Genomic DNA, 18,261 nt, shown 5'->3' with positions numbered 1-18,261 from the left:
AACCTGGTACAGAATCAGCACAGTGTTAGTGATGATTCCATTGATCGACTACTTAGTTGATCAGTTTATTAACGGGGCAACTCCATCCAAAACACACGTGTTGGAAAACTCTTTGCCTACCCTATTTTAGAATCTGAAAGACTGAGATTTTTAAATAACTTCTTATTACTGTGGTTGAAACACAACTACAAATGTTAGTCTTTGTGGTTTAGTTGCTTCATTCCGTGGTTGCATTTTCAATCCAAGGACTCTTTGCCCAGCGTTACGCTTTGGATAATTGGGCAGGGAAGGAAAAGCAGTCTATGAAATTAAATTGCCAGGACAATTGGGAAAAATACGAGCCACCCATTTTGGGTCCAAAGGGCTTAGTGCCTCCAGACTGATTTGGAGGCAGGTGCCAGGTACCAGGTGGAGGCAGGTACGTGACCGGGTTCATTTCTTACACTGCTGTCGCACACCTGTATACCACGGGGTTCCAATGACACGACATATTTCCTGAGCCCAGCTGGGATCCCAAGCTGGATTTGGGAGTTATTCCCTCAGATGGTTGACAGCTTGAAAAAGATACTTAAACGCTCGACTCTTCCCCAGCAACTGTTCACTCTGTGAAACATGTTTTTGGAAGGTTTGCGCTGCAGTTGTCAGCAGCTCCCAGAGCAATCCCTAGAAATATTTAGGTGTTACAAAAAGATCACATGGGCATTTCATTTCACTGCTTTTGCACCAATGGCTTTGTATGCAAGCATGTCTCTCCCCCGATATTAACTTACTTTGCCATTAAAAGGCATTTTCGTCCTGCTTAAATCATTGTGTATGGAGCCTGTATTTATGAGGTACGAGCCTTCTGCTTGGGACCAGGAAATGAACCCCTAAGAGAGAGACATAATTAAGACTTTCGGCCCTCGAGAGGGTTTTTTTTTTTTTCAAAAGTGAGAATTCACAACAATTATTCTCATTAATTTTTACAACCTCTGTCTCACTGGTTGGAGCTGGCTTTTATATTTGTTTCCCCCCCCCCACCCATGCCCTTCCCCCGGATATCCGGTTTTCTGCTGATTTTGGAGGGAGTACATTTGTATGATGAATGGAAGTCAATTTCAGCGGAGCCTTTGGGTAGAACTCAGACATCCAGGTGTATCGGTTTATGTGCCCGTGAGTGACTAGCTCTGTGTTAGGAAGGGAATATCATAGACAGGGTTATGGTAAGTGAGGGGACAAGTGTGAACTAAGTATGAGATCAGATGGACATTTTTACCTGCACCTAAGCTTGCATGTTAACTTTTCTCAGGGGTAATTCTTATGTCCAATAGGCATCTACACTAAGACATAGGTAAGACCCACACACCTAAGTGTATATCTAGCAAACTGTGTGTATCCTTTGCCATCGTATTTTTGGAAGCTATGGTGATAAGAGCAAGAATTAGGTAGTAGTTAATCTGTTTGAGGTGCAAGGAATGGGTTTGAGTAGAAAATTTTTGCTGATAAAATACCAAAGCCACCCTTTTCTTTTTTTTCCTCAGGGTAATTTTTTAATCCTGAGCTCTTGGTGGAACAGTGACGTCATGGAATAGGCATTAATTCAGCCCTGATGCCACACCCTCATTGTCTTACTGTCCTCAGTATGTTCAGGGGATGCCTTCTGTCACTGGGTGGGTGGGAGGTACAGAAGGCGGGATAAGGATTCCCTCCACCCCTTTTCAAAATGATCTAATTTTTACTTAACTTTTTGAGAATTCCCCTCTCCCCCTTTAAAAAATGATTTATGGTCAATTGGGTTGCATTTTATTGTCATAAAACCGGAGTGAGAAAGAAATCCCCACTAGGTGATGGGCTTTTGGACTCAGAACTGGCTTGAGGAGTACACATGTTCAAGACTGTTTTCCAAAGAGATTTTTTATTGCAATATCATTGATCTACAGTATTGTGCCAATCTCTGCTGTTTTCCAAAGAGATTTTACAGACGTTTCTACTCATTCTGAAGAGTTAATTCAAAATCAGAAAGTTGCAGGAATGGGTACAGTTAAAAAAAATGAAGGAGGAGGGAATGTGTATACATAGAAATACCCAGACATATTTAAAAAGTTTTACAATTGATTTTATTTTTTGGAGCAGTTTAAGGTTCATAGTAAAGTTGAGTGGAAAGTACAGAGAGTTCCTGTATACCCTCTGTCCCCCTGCATGTACAGCTTCTCCTGCTCCCAGCATCGCCCCCCAGAGTGGGACATTTATTACCGTTGTTGAACCTACATTGACACATCATCACCCAGAGTTCGTAGTTTGCGTCAGGGTTCACTCTTGGAGTTGTAGACTCTGAGTTGTTTTTTTTTTGACTGTGCCATGCAGCTTGTGGGATCTTATTTCCTTGACTAGGGATGGAACCCGTGCCCCCTGCAGTGGAAGCGTGGTGCAGTGGAAGCATGGAGTCCTAAGCACTGGACCGCCAGGGCAGTCCCTAGACTCTGTGGGTGTGGATAGATGCATAATGACACGTCTTCACCATGATGTATCCTACATCATGAATCGTTTCACCGCCCTAAAAATCCTCTGCGCTTCTCTCGTTCATCCTTCCCTTCCTCCTAACCCCTGGCAACCACTGATCTTTATGCTGTAGCCATAGTTTTGCCTTTTCCAAGATGTGTCATATGGTTGGAATCACATAACATTTAAAAAATGTTAATTTTACATATATATTTTACTGTGAACACACACACATATGTAGTATTTTTATGTTCATGGTAGAGTCTTGGAGTTAGAAGGAAACTTTATAACACCACCTCTTCCAGAAAACTGAACAGACCAGAATGATTGCCCCCAAATGGACAAATTATGGGTGCGTTCATCGATTAAGCCTAGTTTTGCAAAGCAACTACTTGGTTTCTCAAAGTCTGTAACGATACTACTGGGGATAGAGGAGATGGTTTTGTGGGTACTTGAAGATGATGGGATCACAAAGAAAATTGTTCTTATTCCAATGATCTTTCTATTCATTTATCAGAGAAGAGTCTTATTTCAATACCAGTTTATGATAAATACTTCTCTAAAAGTGTCGAATTTCCCCTTGCAACAAAGAGAAGGCAGGCCTTAGGCTTGGAACTTTCCGGGGGTACCAGTAGAGGGAATTTTTTAAAAAAATTAATTAATTAATTAATTTTTGGCCGCATTGGGTCTTAGTTGCGGCATGTGGGATCTTTCGTTGCAGCGCGCGGGCTCTCTAGTTGTGGTGTGCGGGCTTAGTTGCCCCGTGGCACGTGGGATCTTAGTTCCTTGACCAGCGATCGAGCTAGTTCCCCGACCAGGGATCGAACCTGTGTCCCCTGCATTGGAAGGTGGATTCTTAACCACTGGACCACCAGGGAAGTCCCAGTAGAGGGAATTTGATATACTTATTTTCTTTTTATTGACTAGCAAGTGATTCCACTTTGACGTATAGAGAAGTGATATAATTATTTTTATAGTATAAATTTAAATCAAAAGTGGTTTGATTTAAATAAAAACATTAAGCAGACCAGTGAACAGGGACTGTATAGATACGATAATGATGGTGAAGGTGACCTTGGAATGACTGGCCTCTGAAGAATGCTGCCCTGGTTTCCATGAAGTGATTATATATATAAAAATTCAGTTCACACACAGTTTTTAGGAAATACTTCTGGCAAACTCCATAGGGATGCACTCTTTTACCTAGACCTGCTACCATACGCTCACGCTAACAGAATATGTGTTGATGGTTTCCATGAAGGTTCTGGACCTTGAACCAAAGACCCTGTTCTATCACTAAGTTTTGTATAGTGCAACAAAAATTTCCAAGAAGAGGGCTCTCTCTTCCTTACCTAAGCAATGTTTTTTTTTTTTTGCGCTTACCGTGCGACATGCAGGATCTTAGTTCCCCGACCAGGGATCGAACCCCACTGCCCCCTGCAGTGGAAGTGCGGAGACTTAACCGCTGGACCGCTGGGGAAGTCCCCTTACCTAGACAATTAAAGAGTTTTGAAACTGTTTGGTAGCTATCATATACGTTATAATTTTATATGTTGGTCTTTATTTAATTAGACACCATTTTCCACCTGAGCTAGCAAACTGTATCTGTGAAACTATGAAATGAACGTGAAATGAGGCATAGTAGGATTCTGAGAGCAATCATCAAGACCTTCCCAATGGAGACTGCCACGCTGCAGGAAGTTGACACCGTGTCAACATGGTACAATTTTCCAGGGAGCAGGGGGTGTACCAAGTGTTGAGGCCAAGATTGTGTTTGAAACACAAAATGCTACGATTTAGAAAAAAAAAAGCCACTCCAGCCAGAATGATGCAGAGTAGGACTCCAATTAATGGGCAAACTGAAACCAGGTTTTCTTCCCCTTTAAATACAATCTGATCTAGGACATTTTCCTCCTTTCGAATGAAGTGATGGGTCCCGTTGATGTGACGAGCTTCACTTGCTTCTTCGGGTTGCCAGAAGGTTGCGTTTCCATGACACTTATTATTAGCCGGGTCCCGAGGTAGTCTTATAACAATCAAGTGAAAATGGAACTCTTTCTCTCTCTCTCCCCTTCCTTCAGATCACCCAGTTAAAGATTGAAAATAATCCCTTTGCCAAAGGATTCCGGGGCAGCGATGACATGGAGCTGCATAGAATGTCGAGAATGCAAAGGTAAGAAAATGGTGTCCTCCGCTCCCCGCCTCTGCACTCCCCACCCCCACTAATAACACAGGTGAGCCGGCAACACCAGAAGTGCAGGCACAGAGAAATGGGGTCCTCTTTGCCATCAAGAAAAAGGAGAAAGAGCCTCTTCAATCCCACTTTCTGGTAACCCTCCAGAAAGGTGGTTTCCTCTATCAGGCAACGTGGAGTGCGTAGCTTTAGGGGAGAGCATGTCGGAGGGAATGTGACGGTCTCCATCTGCCTCGGGAACAAAAGCTACAATCTTGTCCTCTTTCTCTGTTGTCTCTCTCCCTCAAGTGAAGTCCGCTCTCTCTTTCTTCCCGTAAGTCACAGCCGACGAATGATGTTCTTTTAGGCAACAGCTCTTGATAAATGAAAGGGAAGTTAATGGCTTGAGTTCCTGGGGGTGATATACAGACAAAGTTGACACCACGTGGTGTCCCAGGCATGGGGGATTGGAAGCTGGTGATAAAAATTGCTCGGTGTTTTTACATATCCTGTGGTCACGGTCGCTGATATGATGAATAGAAGGGGCTGTGGAGAATGGGAATTTGGTCTGATTTGAAAGGATTGTACGAGCGTTGCCAATTTTGTTAAATATTCTCTCTACCTCTTGGTAGAGTTCCAAAATAACTTACCATATGGCAAGAGAATTAGAAATACATCTTGATCCCTTTGACCAAGAAAGTTTTCTTCCTCTCTTTTTGGTGGGTTTAGTATTTCAAAATAAAATGAGGTCATTTAGGAAGCTTTTCCTCATCCCTTCTGGAAGACACGAAAAGGGAGAGTTGGGCAAATGGACAGATGTAGCCATTCAAAGGAGGACAAGAGACCTAAGAAAGAGAAAGAGAGAAAGGCCGCAGCTTTGTGGTTTGAACATTGGGTTTAGAAATGCATGCCGTGGAAATTGTTTTCAGATAGCGGGCTTACCAGACCTAATTTTGCATGCTTTTAAAAAATAAATATGCCATTATCCTCAGATGGGACACGTACACCACACTCATATGAATTTCTGCATTCATAACTGGTTTCCTTCACAATTGTGGATTTGTAAGACGCTTTTTGTGGTGAAAATAACCAAGTTCTTAAATGATCATTTAGAAACATTTTTGGCTTTACGTGTCTACATTTGAGAACTGGAGTTGGGTTTAATCTATGGCCGTTGGAAGAGTTGACAACAAATACCACGTAAAGGTGAAAGAGGCCAAACTATTTTCAGCCGTAGGCTCGGGATGCCAAGTTTTTATTTCTATGGCGTCTAAACCCCCATCCTATCCTCATGGTCGTCTGTCATCACAGCAGCTTTGCCGTTGATGGACAGTCTCATCTTGGTCCTCCTGCAGGTAGGGGTCCAGGCTGTGCAGGTAGGGACTGGTTCCAGCCTGCAACTGAATACCTTCTTCCCTCCCCCACTTCTTCCTTCCTTCCCACAAGGTCAAAAGCAGGTGGGATCATGGGTTTAAGGTGCTCGAATCGCCCCCTCAATCTTACCCAGTCACCAGGCCCTGTTGATGCTACCTTCTTATCATATCTCTCAAGTCGCCTCCTTTCTCCATCCAGGCTGCCTATTCCAGCCACCACTGACCTCGCCTGCTGCAGCCTTCTAACCTCTTTAGACCTGATGTCAGCTCTGTTCCCCTCCCGGGGGACGTGCTCCAGGCAGCTGCCAGAGACATCTTTGTACCGCGCAAATCAGACACGCTTACTGCACAGCCTAGAACACTCCCAGGCCTCCTATTGCTCTCAGTGTCAGGTCCAGACTCCTTGGTGTGGTTGACCACGCCCTTCCCATCCAGCCTTGCCACGCCCCCTAGCTTTGTTCCTCACCAGCGTCCCCTCTCCCTTTCAATCTTGCTGAAGGAGCTGCTCCAAGTCTGTCTTCTTTCCATTATTTTTGGCCCTTTGAACACCACAGTTGGTCTGGCTCTGTCTTTCTCTCCTCCTTTTCCATCTCCTGTCCATCACTAAAGCCTCCCTGTAGCTATTTCTTCCTCCGAGAAGCTTCCTCTGGCCACAGACTGCGTAGTCAGGGTGTGTCTATTCCCAAGAGCCCTCACTGCTTTCCTTTGTCAGGCCGGGGCCCCTGTGCTCTGGAAGCTGGTTGGGCAGATGATGGACATCAGAGGAAAGGCAGGTGGGGAGGGACAGGTGTTTGAGAGCTCACATGTCAGCGATCCTGGGGACTCTCTGTTACAGCTCTGAACAACACGGCTGCCTAGATATTTAGGCAGATGACTGTACTTTGGTCTGAACGGGCTGCCCTAACCGTCCCCTAGTTACTGCAGATTGGCTGAGGGGTCCTTTCCGGGTAGGCCCTTGGAGATGGAAGGAAGGCAAGGCGGTTGGTCCTCAGAAGTCAGTGATTGACGTGTTGGATCGAAACTCTCAGCCTCCGAGCCACGTGTGTCTTTGTGGCCGCATTAGGAGTTGCGCTGGGGAACAGGGAGTGCACAGGGTCATGCGCCCAGTTCTCTAGAGATGGCCCCTGGGGAGGAGAGGGAGCAGAGAGGTTCCAATAGGCTTTGGAGTCAGACAAACCTGGGTTCAATCCTTGCTCTGCGTTTATCGGCATGTGACCTCAGGCAAGCAGTTTCACCCCACGGAGCCTCAGTATCCTCATCTGTAAAATGGGCATAAATAAATATAGCTTCCCCTTTCTGGGGTTCTTGCGAGAATTATGTGAGAAAATGCCTGAAGAGTGCTTGGTTCCTAGACCACGCTCCAAAAAATGATCCAAGCTGGGGAAGACTCCTCATGACTCCGAGTTTTACCCTTGTTCAGAATTTATTCTGGGCTGTGGTCCCAACTCCCAGCTCGCAGTAGGTAGTGACAAGTGGGGAAGATGGCTCTCCGGAGACGGCTGTGATAACAGCCTGGCTGGAACGGCAGGCTCACTGTTGATCTTGTAATCCTGTTTCCTGTCCCCCACACACCCGGTGACAGCTGGCTCAGGGAGCAAAGCGGGAGGAATGAAATTTCCTCTAATTCCAACAATCGGACGAAGGGAGAAGGGTGGGGTTAAGGAGGGTTGAGCCTTCACTAGCAGTGATCCCACATAAATAACGTTTGGATTAGCTTGGCCAATGTCTGGGCACTCACCGCCCTCTCCTCTCTCTTCACCCAGCAGTCTGCGTTTGGAACACGCAGAGGGTGTCTTAGTTTTCCAACATTGAGGTGCGGTTTCTAGTTACAGAAGTAGTAACTGCTTATTCTGAAAATGGGGGCGCGAAGGGAAAGCACAAAGAAGAGAATAAAATCATTCCACAAATCCTGCCTCTAGCCGGCTGATTAAAATACATGCCAAGGTTATTTTGAAAGGTTAGTCTGCGGCTTAAAAACTTCTTAGCCCTAAAAACCAATATTTCCCAAATTGCAGTGTCCCCTCCCCTGGTGAGAGATGAGATGATTTTAGAGGGTGCCCACAGACACACAGTTGCATCAGGCTGATTTCATAGACAGTATTGTTTAGAATGCGACTAAGTTCGTTTTGTTTTGGCTACGCCGTGAGGCATGTAGGATCTTAGTTGCCCGATCAGGGATTGAACCTGCGCCCACTAAGCGCAGAGTCTTAACCACTGGACCGCCAGCGAAGTCCCCGAGACTAAGTTCTAAGGAAGGAAGGGAAGAAGGAAAGGAAAGAGGAAGGGAGGGAGGGAGGAAGGAAGGATAGTTAAGACTGATTATTTAAAGAAAATGTTAACTAAATGGCAGGACAGCTGGTGGACGTTGTCAAGGTGATATGCACATCGCAGACATCTGGGAGTTGCACCTAAATAAATGCTCACCTTGATGAGAAAGTGTGGGAGCTTCACTGTCAAAGGTGAACGGGAACTTCCTTGGCCTATGGGGCCGGGGCCAGGGCCCTGGGGTTGGGGAGGGCACCTTTATGGAGAGGATGGGGTCCAGGCATTGCCCCAGCAATGGGATTTGAAACTGTTGGGAGGAAGGGTTTTCTGCGTTGGATCAGGGAAGGAATGCACAGGGATCTACCTGTCTTGGGCTCTGGAGGAGGCGTCAGACTCTGAAGATCTCTGGAAGCCGGCTGGCGTGGCACTATGACAGGGAACACTGTTCCTTAGAAGCGTGGGGTTCTAGAGGTAGAAGGGATCCCGGGAGGTGGCATCTGGTCCAACCTTCTTCCTTTTGCGGAAGGGGAAACTGTGGCCCAGATACTCTTTTATTCAGTTTTTGATCTGTTGCTTGCTTCTTCAGCTAACACACATTCGTTCAGGGCTTACTCTATGCCAGGTCCCGGGGATGCAAAGATGAATCCGTGCATCGAGGGGCAGGGTCCACTGATGGAAAAGCAGGCTCTGGAGCTGGGGTCCAGGCTATCACGCTGATTAGCCCCGGGGCTCCCCTACTCCATGGGGCTTCTATCCTCCTCATCTGTAAAATGGGAGATAATTATAGAACCTACCTCCACAGCTGTTGCAAGGATGAGACGAGGTAATGCGGGTGTCCTAATTACTATTGCTACGAAACGAATTACTGCTAAATTTCACATGGACCGGCTGCGAAGCCCTGCGCTCTGAGCTGTGCCGTCCGCTGTGTGTGTGTGAGACTAAATCCGGGACAGCCAGAGCTGTAGCACTTAGCTTCCGACGCCTCCGCAGCCCACTCAAGGGGAGGAGGTGCAGGCAGCCTCGGTCCTTCCATGGGGAGCTCAGAGGCCATCACAGCGCTCCAAATTTCATCCGCTTGCAACCTGCTAGCCCTCAGGAATGCTCCCTCAGTGCTACTTATGGTGGAAAGACCAGGCATCGCTCGCTGTCCCTGTGCATGAGGTGAAGCAGGAAGTCCCAGGGAAACACTTGGGTTTAGTTCAGGATTTGTGGGTCGGGAATTTGGGAAGGATGCCTCTGGGCGGTTGTTGCTTGCTGTCCGGTGTTGGTGGGGACGGCAGGTATCTGAAGGCCAGACAAGGCTGGACGTCCCAGATGGCACACCCCACGACCAGCAGTTGACTCTGCCTTTCGGCTGGGAGCCCACCTGGGTTGTCCACTGGAGTGTGTGCATGTGACCGGTCCGGCATGGTGCTCTCAGGGGAGCTAGACTCCCTCCGTGGTGTCAGGCTGCCCCTGGAGAACCACAGCGTCTTTGCTCACCAGGCCTTGGGAAGCTGTAGTGTCTTTTCTGCTGCATTCTGTTGGTTGAACGGGACTCACTGAGATGGGCCCAGATTCCAGGAGGAAGGGCAGGGATCCTTCCTCTCGATAGAAGGAGGGTCAAGGAGTGTGCGCACTTGTTTTAACACTGCCCCAGTGCGCCCAGGAGTGCCTGTCACGGTCCCCGGCCTGGAGTGACCCTGGATCATGTTAGGTGCTGAGATGGGGTCCTTCCCCTTGTGAAGCCAGAGGCCAGGTTGACTGCCAGTTAAGGTGCAGAGGCCTGGCCGTGAGCTTTGTTTCTTTCGGATGGAGAGAATGCCCCCTCCGCCCTGTCGGGCCGCCACCGGTCTTTTCGGAATGACAAGCCCCAGAATCTGAACAAGCAGCAGCAAAGTGCTTCCTTGGGCACTTCCTGCTTTAATGCCCACAGAGTGGCCGTGAGCAGCGCCTGGTCTCTGCAGCATACACAGCATTTACTGGGTATTATTGGGAGGCTAGCAGAGTGCAGCAGTGGTGGCTTCAGAGCTCTTCGTGGGAGAATTGCGGTTGCCTCTCCTTCCTCAGGTTTTTACTGGACTGCCGATACCTTGGCAGGAAGTCATCTCCAGAGCTGGGGTACTTGGAGTCTCTGTTTGGCTGGCCTGGATTTTGAGCCCCTCAACCAGAGAGCAGATAGAAAAGCTTAGAGCCCAGGATGTCCCAGGTAGAGCCAATAGGTTGGTTTTGTCAGCCCCAGGCCGTCGACGTCTCTCCACCATCGTGAGAAATCCACCACTGTCCCGCCCTCTGCACTGCATGTCACCTCCTCCTCTCCTACCTTTAGGGCGGGGCTTCTTAATCAGAATCTAAGATCCCGTTGGAAAATCCGATTAGCAAGGAACGCTGGAAAACTCAAAATATATAAATAGAAAAAAATGTCAAAGAATTTCAAGGGATTCATGGGGTCCGGGACCCTTCAAAAGTTAAAATCCTTCTACTGGAGCCGTCCCTCCTTTTCCAGCCCTTCCTTCCTGATTTCAAATGAATGTTCAGCTCCCTAACCTCAGACGGCCTTTTTCAAATGAAAGGCTCAGCGCTCTTGTATCCTCATGCTTGTGGTTAAAGGTGATGGGGAAGTCCAATTAATGAGGCGTGATTTCCAAGACAGCGTCCTGGAGATGGCGTTAAATCCCCACTTCTTGCTGTACTTTTGGCTAGGCACGTGGCTTCTCTCAGGAAATTGTGAAGTTATGTAAAACAAGAGGGGGGTTATGTTTGGGAGGCCAAGCCAGCCTAACCTGTGAATGGAGGTTTGTCCCAAGGGGTCCCATCCTGAGTCCTGGTTGTCCATCATGTCCACCATCGTTTAAGGTTTCCCATTCGTCTGCAACACTATACCCACCCCTGTCCTCCCCAGCCCCTGCCCCAGCGGACCTGCTCTTCAGGGATAGTGTCTAAGGGCAAACCACACTGAAGCCGTGTTTCTCAAACTTTTGGCAGACGTCGCATTAGCTGGGGGTGGGGAGGCTCGTGAAACATGCAGATTTCTGGGTCTCACCTCAGAGGTTCCGAATCAGTGGCTCTAGGGAAGGGGTCCGAAACTGCCCTGTAACAAGTTATCTGTGGAAGGGTCCCCTGGTCACACCTGGGTAATTTGTTTTGGCCCTACAGAATGAGCAAAGACATGCAGGTAATGTGTGATCTTATTTTCTGGAAATAGAGCTCTTGTGCTGGGCTGTTTTATAAAAAAGAACCCTTTTCTCTACTTGGTGGTCAACTTTGGCTGACTATTAGGAGTTCCTGGAGTGCGTCCCAGTGTTTCATTATGAAACACGTAAGACATATAGAAAACATGGAAGAACTGTACGGTGACCACCCATATGCCCACTGATTAGGGTCTGCAATTAGCATTTTGCTATACGTTTGCTCTGTCACACATCCATCCACCAATCTGTCCATTTGTCTATCCATCCATACACCTACCAATCTATCCATTTATCTATCCATCTATCAATTCATACGTACATTTATTCTTCCACCAATCTATCCATTCACCAATCCATCCATCCATCCATCCATCCATATTATTTGTTTTTTGGATGCATTTCAAACTCAGTTGCAGACCTGAGTACCTTCCACCCTTGTGTACTTCAGCGTGCATACCATTAACTAGGATTCAGTTTTTGTTCGTGATTGTCTATTTCAGGTAAAATTTACATACTGCGAAGTGGACAACTAAGTGCGCCGTTCACATCCTGACAATTACCCATACCTGTGAAACCCAAGCCCGTATCATGATACAGAACATTCCTTCACCCCAGAAAGTTCCCTCAGGCCCTTCCCCTGTTAATTCCTCCTCCACTCTCCCACCAGAAACAGTCGATATTCTGATTTTTTTAAACTGTAGGTTAGGTTTGTCTGTGATCGAATTTTATATAAAAGGAATCATACAGTGTTTACCCTTTTGCTTAAGGCTTTTTCCTCCTGGGTAGCTTTTTAAAACTCCCAATGTCCAGGCTGCACCGCAGAGCAATGACATCAGTATTTAAAACAACATTCCCCAGGTGACTGCAGGGTGCAGCCACGTTTGAAACTCACTTCTCTGGAGAGATTTCCCTATCTCTACCCATCCCCACCTTAAGCCCTGTCTCTCACCTGTCCCATCATAGTGGTTAACGTTCTCACATTAGGAATTTGTTTTCCTAGAGACCCATTCCCCCGTAGGTGTTTTTTGGTTGGTTGGTCTTTTTTTAAGGGGGAGAGGCAGACTTTTTTTTTTTTTTTTAACATCTTTATTGGGGTATAATTGCTTTACAACGGTGTTTTAGTTTCTACTTTATAACAAAGTGAATCCGTTATACATATACATATGTTCCCATATCTCTTCCCTCTTGCGTCTCCCTCCCTCCCACCCTCCCTATCCCACCCCTCTAGGTGGTCACAAAGCACCGAGCTGATCTCCCTGTGCTATGCGGCTGCTTCCCACTAGCTATCTATTTTACGTTGGGTAGCGTATATATGTCCATGCCACTCTCTCACTTTGTCACAGCTTACCCTTCCCCCTCCCCATATCCTCAAGTCCATGCTCTAGTAGGTCTGTGTCTTTATTCCCGTCTTACCCCTAGGTTCTTCATGACCTTTTTTTTTTTTTTCTTAGATTCCATATATATATGTTAGCAAGAGGCAGACTTTTATATTAGTCCACAGAACATTTAGTATTCCTGCAGAAGTGGCTGCTTTGGGGTGACTTTAAGGTCATCATTTCACTGACGGTCATTCTGCAAATGACCAAGGGGCCCCCGTGCTTCCTTTCGGAACACAGGAGGCCTTAACACAACCCCTTGAGTACAGGAAGCAGTTTCAGAAAGGTCCCTGTCCCAGGTTAGTCCCAGTCCCTCTGCACTCTGGCTTCCAGAAGCACCGAGGCCCAGCCTCAGAAGGCATCCCTCTACCTTCTCATCCTCCCTCCAAAATCATTAAAAACAAAACAAAACAAAACTAAAACTAAAATCGGTAAAGTATTAAGCTCTTCAATTTAGTACTAGATACCTGGGAATACTCTCTCACGTACTGTTACTAAGAGCCCGCCACAGGTTCAGTTTGCCTTGATCTTCCATGACTGTAGCTCACATCCAGCTTTTACCTTGGAACTCGCAACTCAACGGTGACGGGGGCCTTGTCATCCCCATCTGCAAAGGGAGAAACCGAGGCAGAGGGAGATATCCTGAATCACCCACATAACTGGTCCAGGACTTTTCTCTCGATTCTGGACTGCTTCTGTAGTGTTACTCAAAACCTTTTTGTGAATCTCAGACCCCTTCAGAGTAACCGATGCAAGTATGGACCTCTCCCTAGAAAAACTGACAAGCTCTACTCATCTGATAGTAGGGGTTGGGGGGGCGATTCATAGATCAGTTGAAGCCCTTGCAAGGTAAGAACTTCTGCTTCACAACATAATTGTGTGGTTTATAAGCTCGTGTTCATTGAGCAGTGTGTCTGAAATATATGCTAAGCCTTTCCGAACGTTGTATCATTCGACCATCCTGAGAGGCGGTGAATCTGATATTCCCATTTTACAGACGAGAGACTGAGGCTCAGAGAAAGGAAGAATTTAGCCAGCCCCACAGTGGCCAAGTTGGTGGCTGGGTACCAAAGGAAGGTACACCCACACAACCTAACTTCAGAGCTGCAACTTGAAATGACCACCCTGGTATGAACTTATATATATGAGATTTAAGAGGTTGCCAACCAAAGTTGTCATAAATGGTGGGTGCTCATGGCTAGAGAGGGCAGTGTCTTTGAGTCTCTTTTTTTTTCTTTTGGCGCGGCATGTGGCATGCAGGGTCTTAGTGCCCCCTGCAGTGGAAGCTCAGAGTCTTAACCACTGGACCGCCAGGGAAGTCCCAGTCTTTGATTTTCTTGCTGTCGCTTACACCAGACAGCCCTGGTTGAATCAATGGTGGGAAACTCCCTTTACTTCTTTGTGTCCCCGTGGCCTCGCCAGCGAGTTGGAGCAGCGTCCACCGTGCTTTTCTCCAGCTCAGTGGTGTGGTGAGATCCGAGTCATAAAGCGGTCGTGAAGCACTTTGTAGACGAGGAGGGAGCGATTCGTTATTTGCAGAGCAAAAACCCACTTGGGGTGAGCTGCCTCCTGTCCCTTGAGTGTCCACACACGTTAGATCAGAATCGCTTCCCCAAGCGTATCAGAAAGTTAATAAACCGGGAAGGCTCTCATGGGACTTTGGGGCCCCCCTTTTCATTTTAATAGCAGATTGAAGTGCTAGCGAGAGGAGGAATTTGCTCTTCGAGAACAGAGATTTCACAGTCCCCAGCCTCGCCCCAGTGCGCTGCTTTAGTCGTTTGAGAAAGGCTGCCAGAAACTGGGTAAGCATCGCCAGGGGAAAACAACAGAAACCTCCCAGCACCCCAGAACCTCTGCCACCTGCTCCCGTGAAAAGGCCAATTCAGTCGGCTGCAGTGGAAAACATTCTCTGGGCCGTTCGTTAGCAGGCTGCGACGCCGTTTGGCCTTGGATTTCAATATTCCCTTGTAACGTTTTACAACCCAGACCCGGCGACAATGGTGTCATTCATGGCATCCGCTCACGTGGAACAGAATGTGGGAGGGAGGCGGAGCTGGGGAGAAGCTGGTCTGCAGCCCTGACACCCAGAGTGAGCTGAGGGACTCAGAACCCTGGTTGGTGTCCAGACTGGGCAGAGCGCGTCTGTGTCTGCAGGAGACAGTGGAGAGCAGTGGGATGTGACATTTGGTAAAGCAGGATTGATTGACAGTTTGACCGGTAAAGGTTGATGGTGCCTGGTGTAGCCGATATCTAACTCTGGCATCACAGAGGAGGATACTCTATGTAACAGAATGGTTGTGTCATCCCAGAAGTGATGGGAAGGCAGCAATTCCCTATTATCAAGTATAAGTTGGCAAGAGCTTTGGAATAGCCCTGACCTGGAGCGCAGCTCGGCTTTGCCTCTTCTTAGCTGGGTGATCCGGAGCAAGTTGCTTAGCCTTTCTGAGCCTTATTTTCTCTATCTCTAAAGTAAAGCTAATCGTAGTGATGAAATGGGATTCTTGCCAGGATCAAAGGAAGGAAAGCATGTAAGTCAACCAGTACAGTAGCTGGGACATTAGGACGCACAGAGAGAACAACGTGGACGTTGAAGAGGAAGACGAGGATGAGGGTGGTGGAAAAACAGTCCCCAGTTGCTGCCCTCTTCCCAGACGCACGAGGGCTTTTCAACTTTCACTTTAATTCTCTGGTGTCCTGGATTCTTCAATGATGCTCTCAAACTGTGGAGGAAGATAGTTTATCTTCTCGTCATAGGGACTTCAGAGACTTCTGCTGTGTTGCTACTCACTGAGTTCCTTTGATTGGTCCATTGATGAGTCCAGGAAAAACAATCCCGGGAATTCCCTGGCGGTCCAGTGGTTAGCACTCGGCGCTTTCAATGCCGAGGGCATGGGTTCGATTCCTGGTCAGGGAACTGAGATCCCGAAAGCATTGTGGCCAAAAAAAAAAAAAAAAGATGCCAATGTTGTTTGTTGGTACCGTTTTCTCCTCTTTGCCTCTGTAGCCCCATCCTGATTGAGAAGTCACTCTACTCTTCCATGCCTCAATCTTGACACCTGTCAGGTGGATTTGGGGATGTTGCATTTCAGGCATCAAGAGAGATGTGCGTGATTGATGGTGGGAATGATGTTTCAAGTTCTTCAGAGAGGAACAAACTGAGAGGGACAAGTGGTTATTGGGATAATATGCCTTTCCCACTTCTGTAAGTGTTAGTAATCAGAAGCAGAATTTGGCCTTTCCAGGGAGTAATTTTGCAATTTGGCAGTGCTGGAAGGGAGAATTCCACGGAGTCCATTGATACATTCTCTTGTAAATTCCCTCAGCCAACATTTTTTAAGAGTTATTTTCTTTAATTAAAAAAATAACGGTCTCCATTAAGAATATCAAATGAAAAGAGATTCCCCCCTTCCTGTTGGATCTCTGACAGTCCAGTACTTGAACTAAGCAAGACCTAAATAGAATTGCCAGTGAGATTTGACAACTTTTATGTTTTATTATTATAATAATTTTTCTTTCTTTTCTTCTTCTTCTTTTTTTTTTTTTTTCTTTCCATTACGTAGCTTCAGCAGCCAAGGGAGAACCGTAAAGCTAATTTCATTCCTTTCAGCCTCCTGGCCCCAGGAGGAGAGTCTGAGCAGTGACGCTGCTCAGGATGGCGCCATCTTTAGTTCTGAGATGACACAGGCCACGGGAAAGCTGGGCTAGGAGACCCCTGGGTGTCGTGAGGGTGTCTGTAGCCTCCTGGAAACTTGGCAGATACGCCATTGTCCCCTGCCTGGTTACTCTGACGTACTTTCAGATGACAAAGGCGGGGGCCCAGGATGGACATGGTCATCCCCCTGAGGGATGGGAGAAGTGAGAGAGGAGTCTTGGACCCCAAACACCCGCACCCCCAAAAGCATATTATGTTTTAAAATGGAAAGAAGTCAGTAGGAGATTGGCCACAAGTAATTCGGGGACAGCTGGGTTAGAAGTCTGGTGGTGTCTCTTTGTAGCTCTGTGATCCTGGACAAGTTATTTAATCTGCCTGGGCCTCAGTTTTCTAATCTGTAAAATGGGGACTAAAGCAGTACCCACTTCATAGGGTCATGGAGAGGCGAAGTGGGCGGATGCAGCATTCTTCAAAATGTGCTAGGTGTAGTGCTCTTCATATGCAAGATGATTTCAGGTGTACCTTTTTTTTTTTTTGCGGTACGCGGCCTCTCACTCTTGTGGCCTCTCCTGTTGCGGAGCACAGGCTCTGGACACGCAGGCTCAGCAGCCATGGCTCACGGGCCTAGCTGCTCCGCGGCACGTGGGATCTTCCCGGACCAGGGCACGAACCTGTGTCCCCTGCATCGGCAGGCGGACTCTCAACCACTGCGCCACCAGGGAAGCCCCAGGTGTACCTTTTGATTTTAATAGGTATTTACTTTAAATTGCATGAGAGAAACTGTAACTAGTACCAAAACCCCCTCATTGCACGTATATTACTACTCAGAGTGAGGCAAAACATATTTAGATAAAGAATTCGTTTTAAAAATGGAATAAGTTAAAATATAGTCGGTTCATGGCAAAAATCACAGCTAAGTTCGCGATTTCCTGATACATATTTCTTCTAGGGAGGCGTCCTTACTCTGTTTCAGGCCGTGGGCCTCTCTGGCAGTCTGGTGAAGCTTGGGGATCACTTCTTAGATTAATCTGATTAAATGTGTAAAATAAGTTGCATTGATTGCCAAGGAAGCCAGTTATATTAAAATACAGTTGTCAAAATCTTTTCTAAATGGTGACATAGTCACATGCGCACTTTACGAACGTCTTAAGTAACAGGATCTAGTGGCAGGTCAAAAACGACTGTATTTTTGTAGTCATCATGAGCATAAATGGTGTCTGGAGACACATACAGCTGCAACGGGATGTGAAGCTATTTTGTTTCTGTTGATGACAGTCGCTAGGGCTGCTAACTGAACTGTGGCTTGTTGCTGACACCCAAACAGAAAGAAATACTAAATTCCAATTCAAGATTAGTGAAAACAAAGACATCATTTTGAAAATCTTAAGTTTACACCCCTAAGTTTTTCCCCAAAGTTAAGATCTCCAAGTTCAGGAGACAGACAGGCTTATGGCACTGCTCCCTCCCGAGAAATTTTATGGGCTGAAAGCACGAGTCATTTTGTAACGGCAGTCACGATAGTTTCTACTATGTGCCAGACATTTTCTAGAGTGTATTGTTGGGTAATTTCCACAATCTTGAGAGGTAATTGATGGTAATAGTAATGATTGTTTTCAACATGGAAGTATTCATCTAAACTTCGTAAGCGCTCACGGTAAAAAGAGCCAAGCCGTGCAGACGTACAGAAAGTAATAAGTTGATCTAAAAAGTCTCCCGGGGCTTCCCTGGTGGCACAGTGGTTGAGAGTCTGCCTGCCGATGCAGGGGACACGGGT

General features: G+C 46.9%; 1 protein-coding gene across 6 annotated transcripts in view; it reads left to right on the top strand.

Annotated features, from left to right (window-relative positions):
- The window catches only part of TBX5 (T-box transcription factor 5), a 48,400-nt gene that overhangs the window by 16,048 nt on the left and 14,091 nt on the right, over positions 1–18,261 (top strand). For all 6 annotated transcript variants that reach the window (XM_079943506.1, XM_079943505.1, XM_079943503.1 and 3 more), the window contains one exon: positions 4,560–4,651. In XM_079943506.1, the coding sequence (XP_079799632.1) occupies positions 4,560–4,651 (92 nt within the window). The remainder of the gene's footprint in view (positions 1–4,559; positions 4,652–18,261) is intronic.

The sequence above is a fragment of the Stenella coeruleoalba genome, assembly GCF_951394435.1.
Source record: "Stenella coeruleoalba genome assembly, chromosome: 14".
Lineage (NCBI taxonomy): Eukaryota > Metazoa > Chordata > Mammalia > Artiodactyla > Delphinidae > Stenella > Stenella coeruleoalba.
The sequence above is the reverse complement of the archived record's forward strand: the minus strand, read 5'-3'. Positions and strand labels throughout refer to the sequence as shown.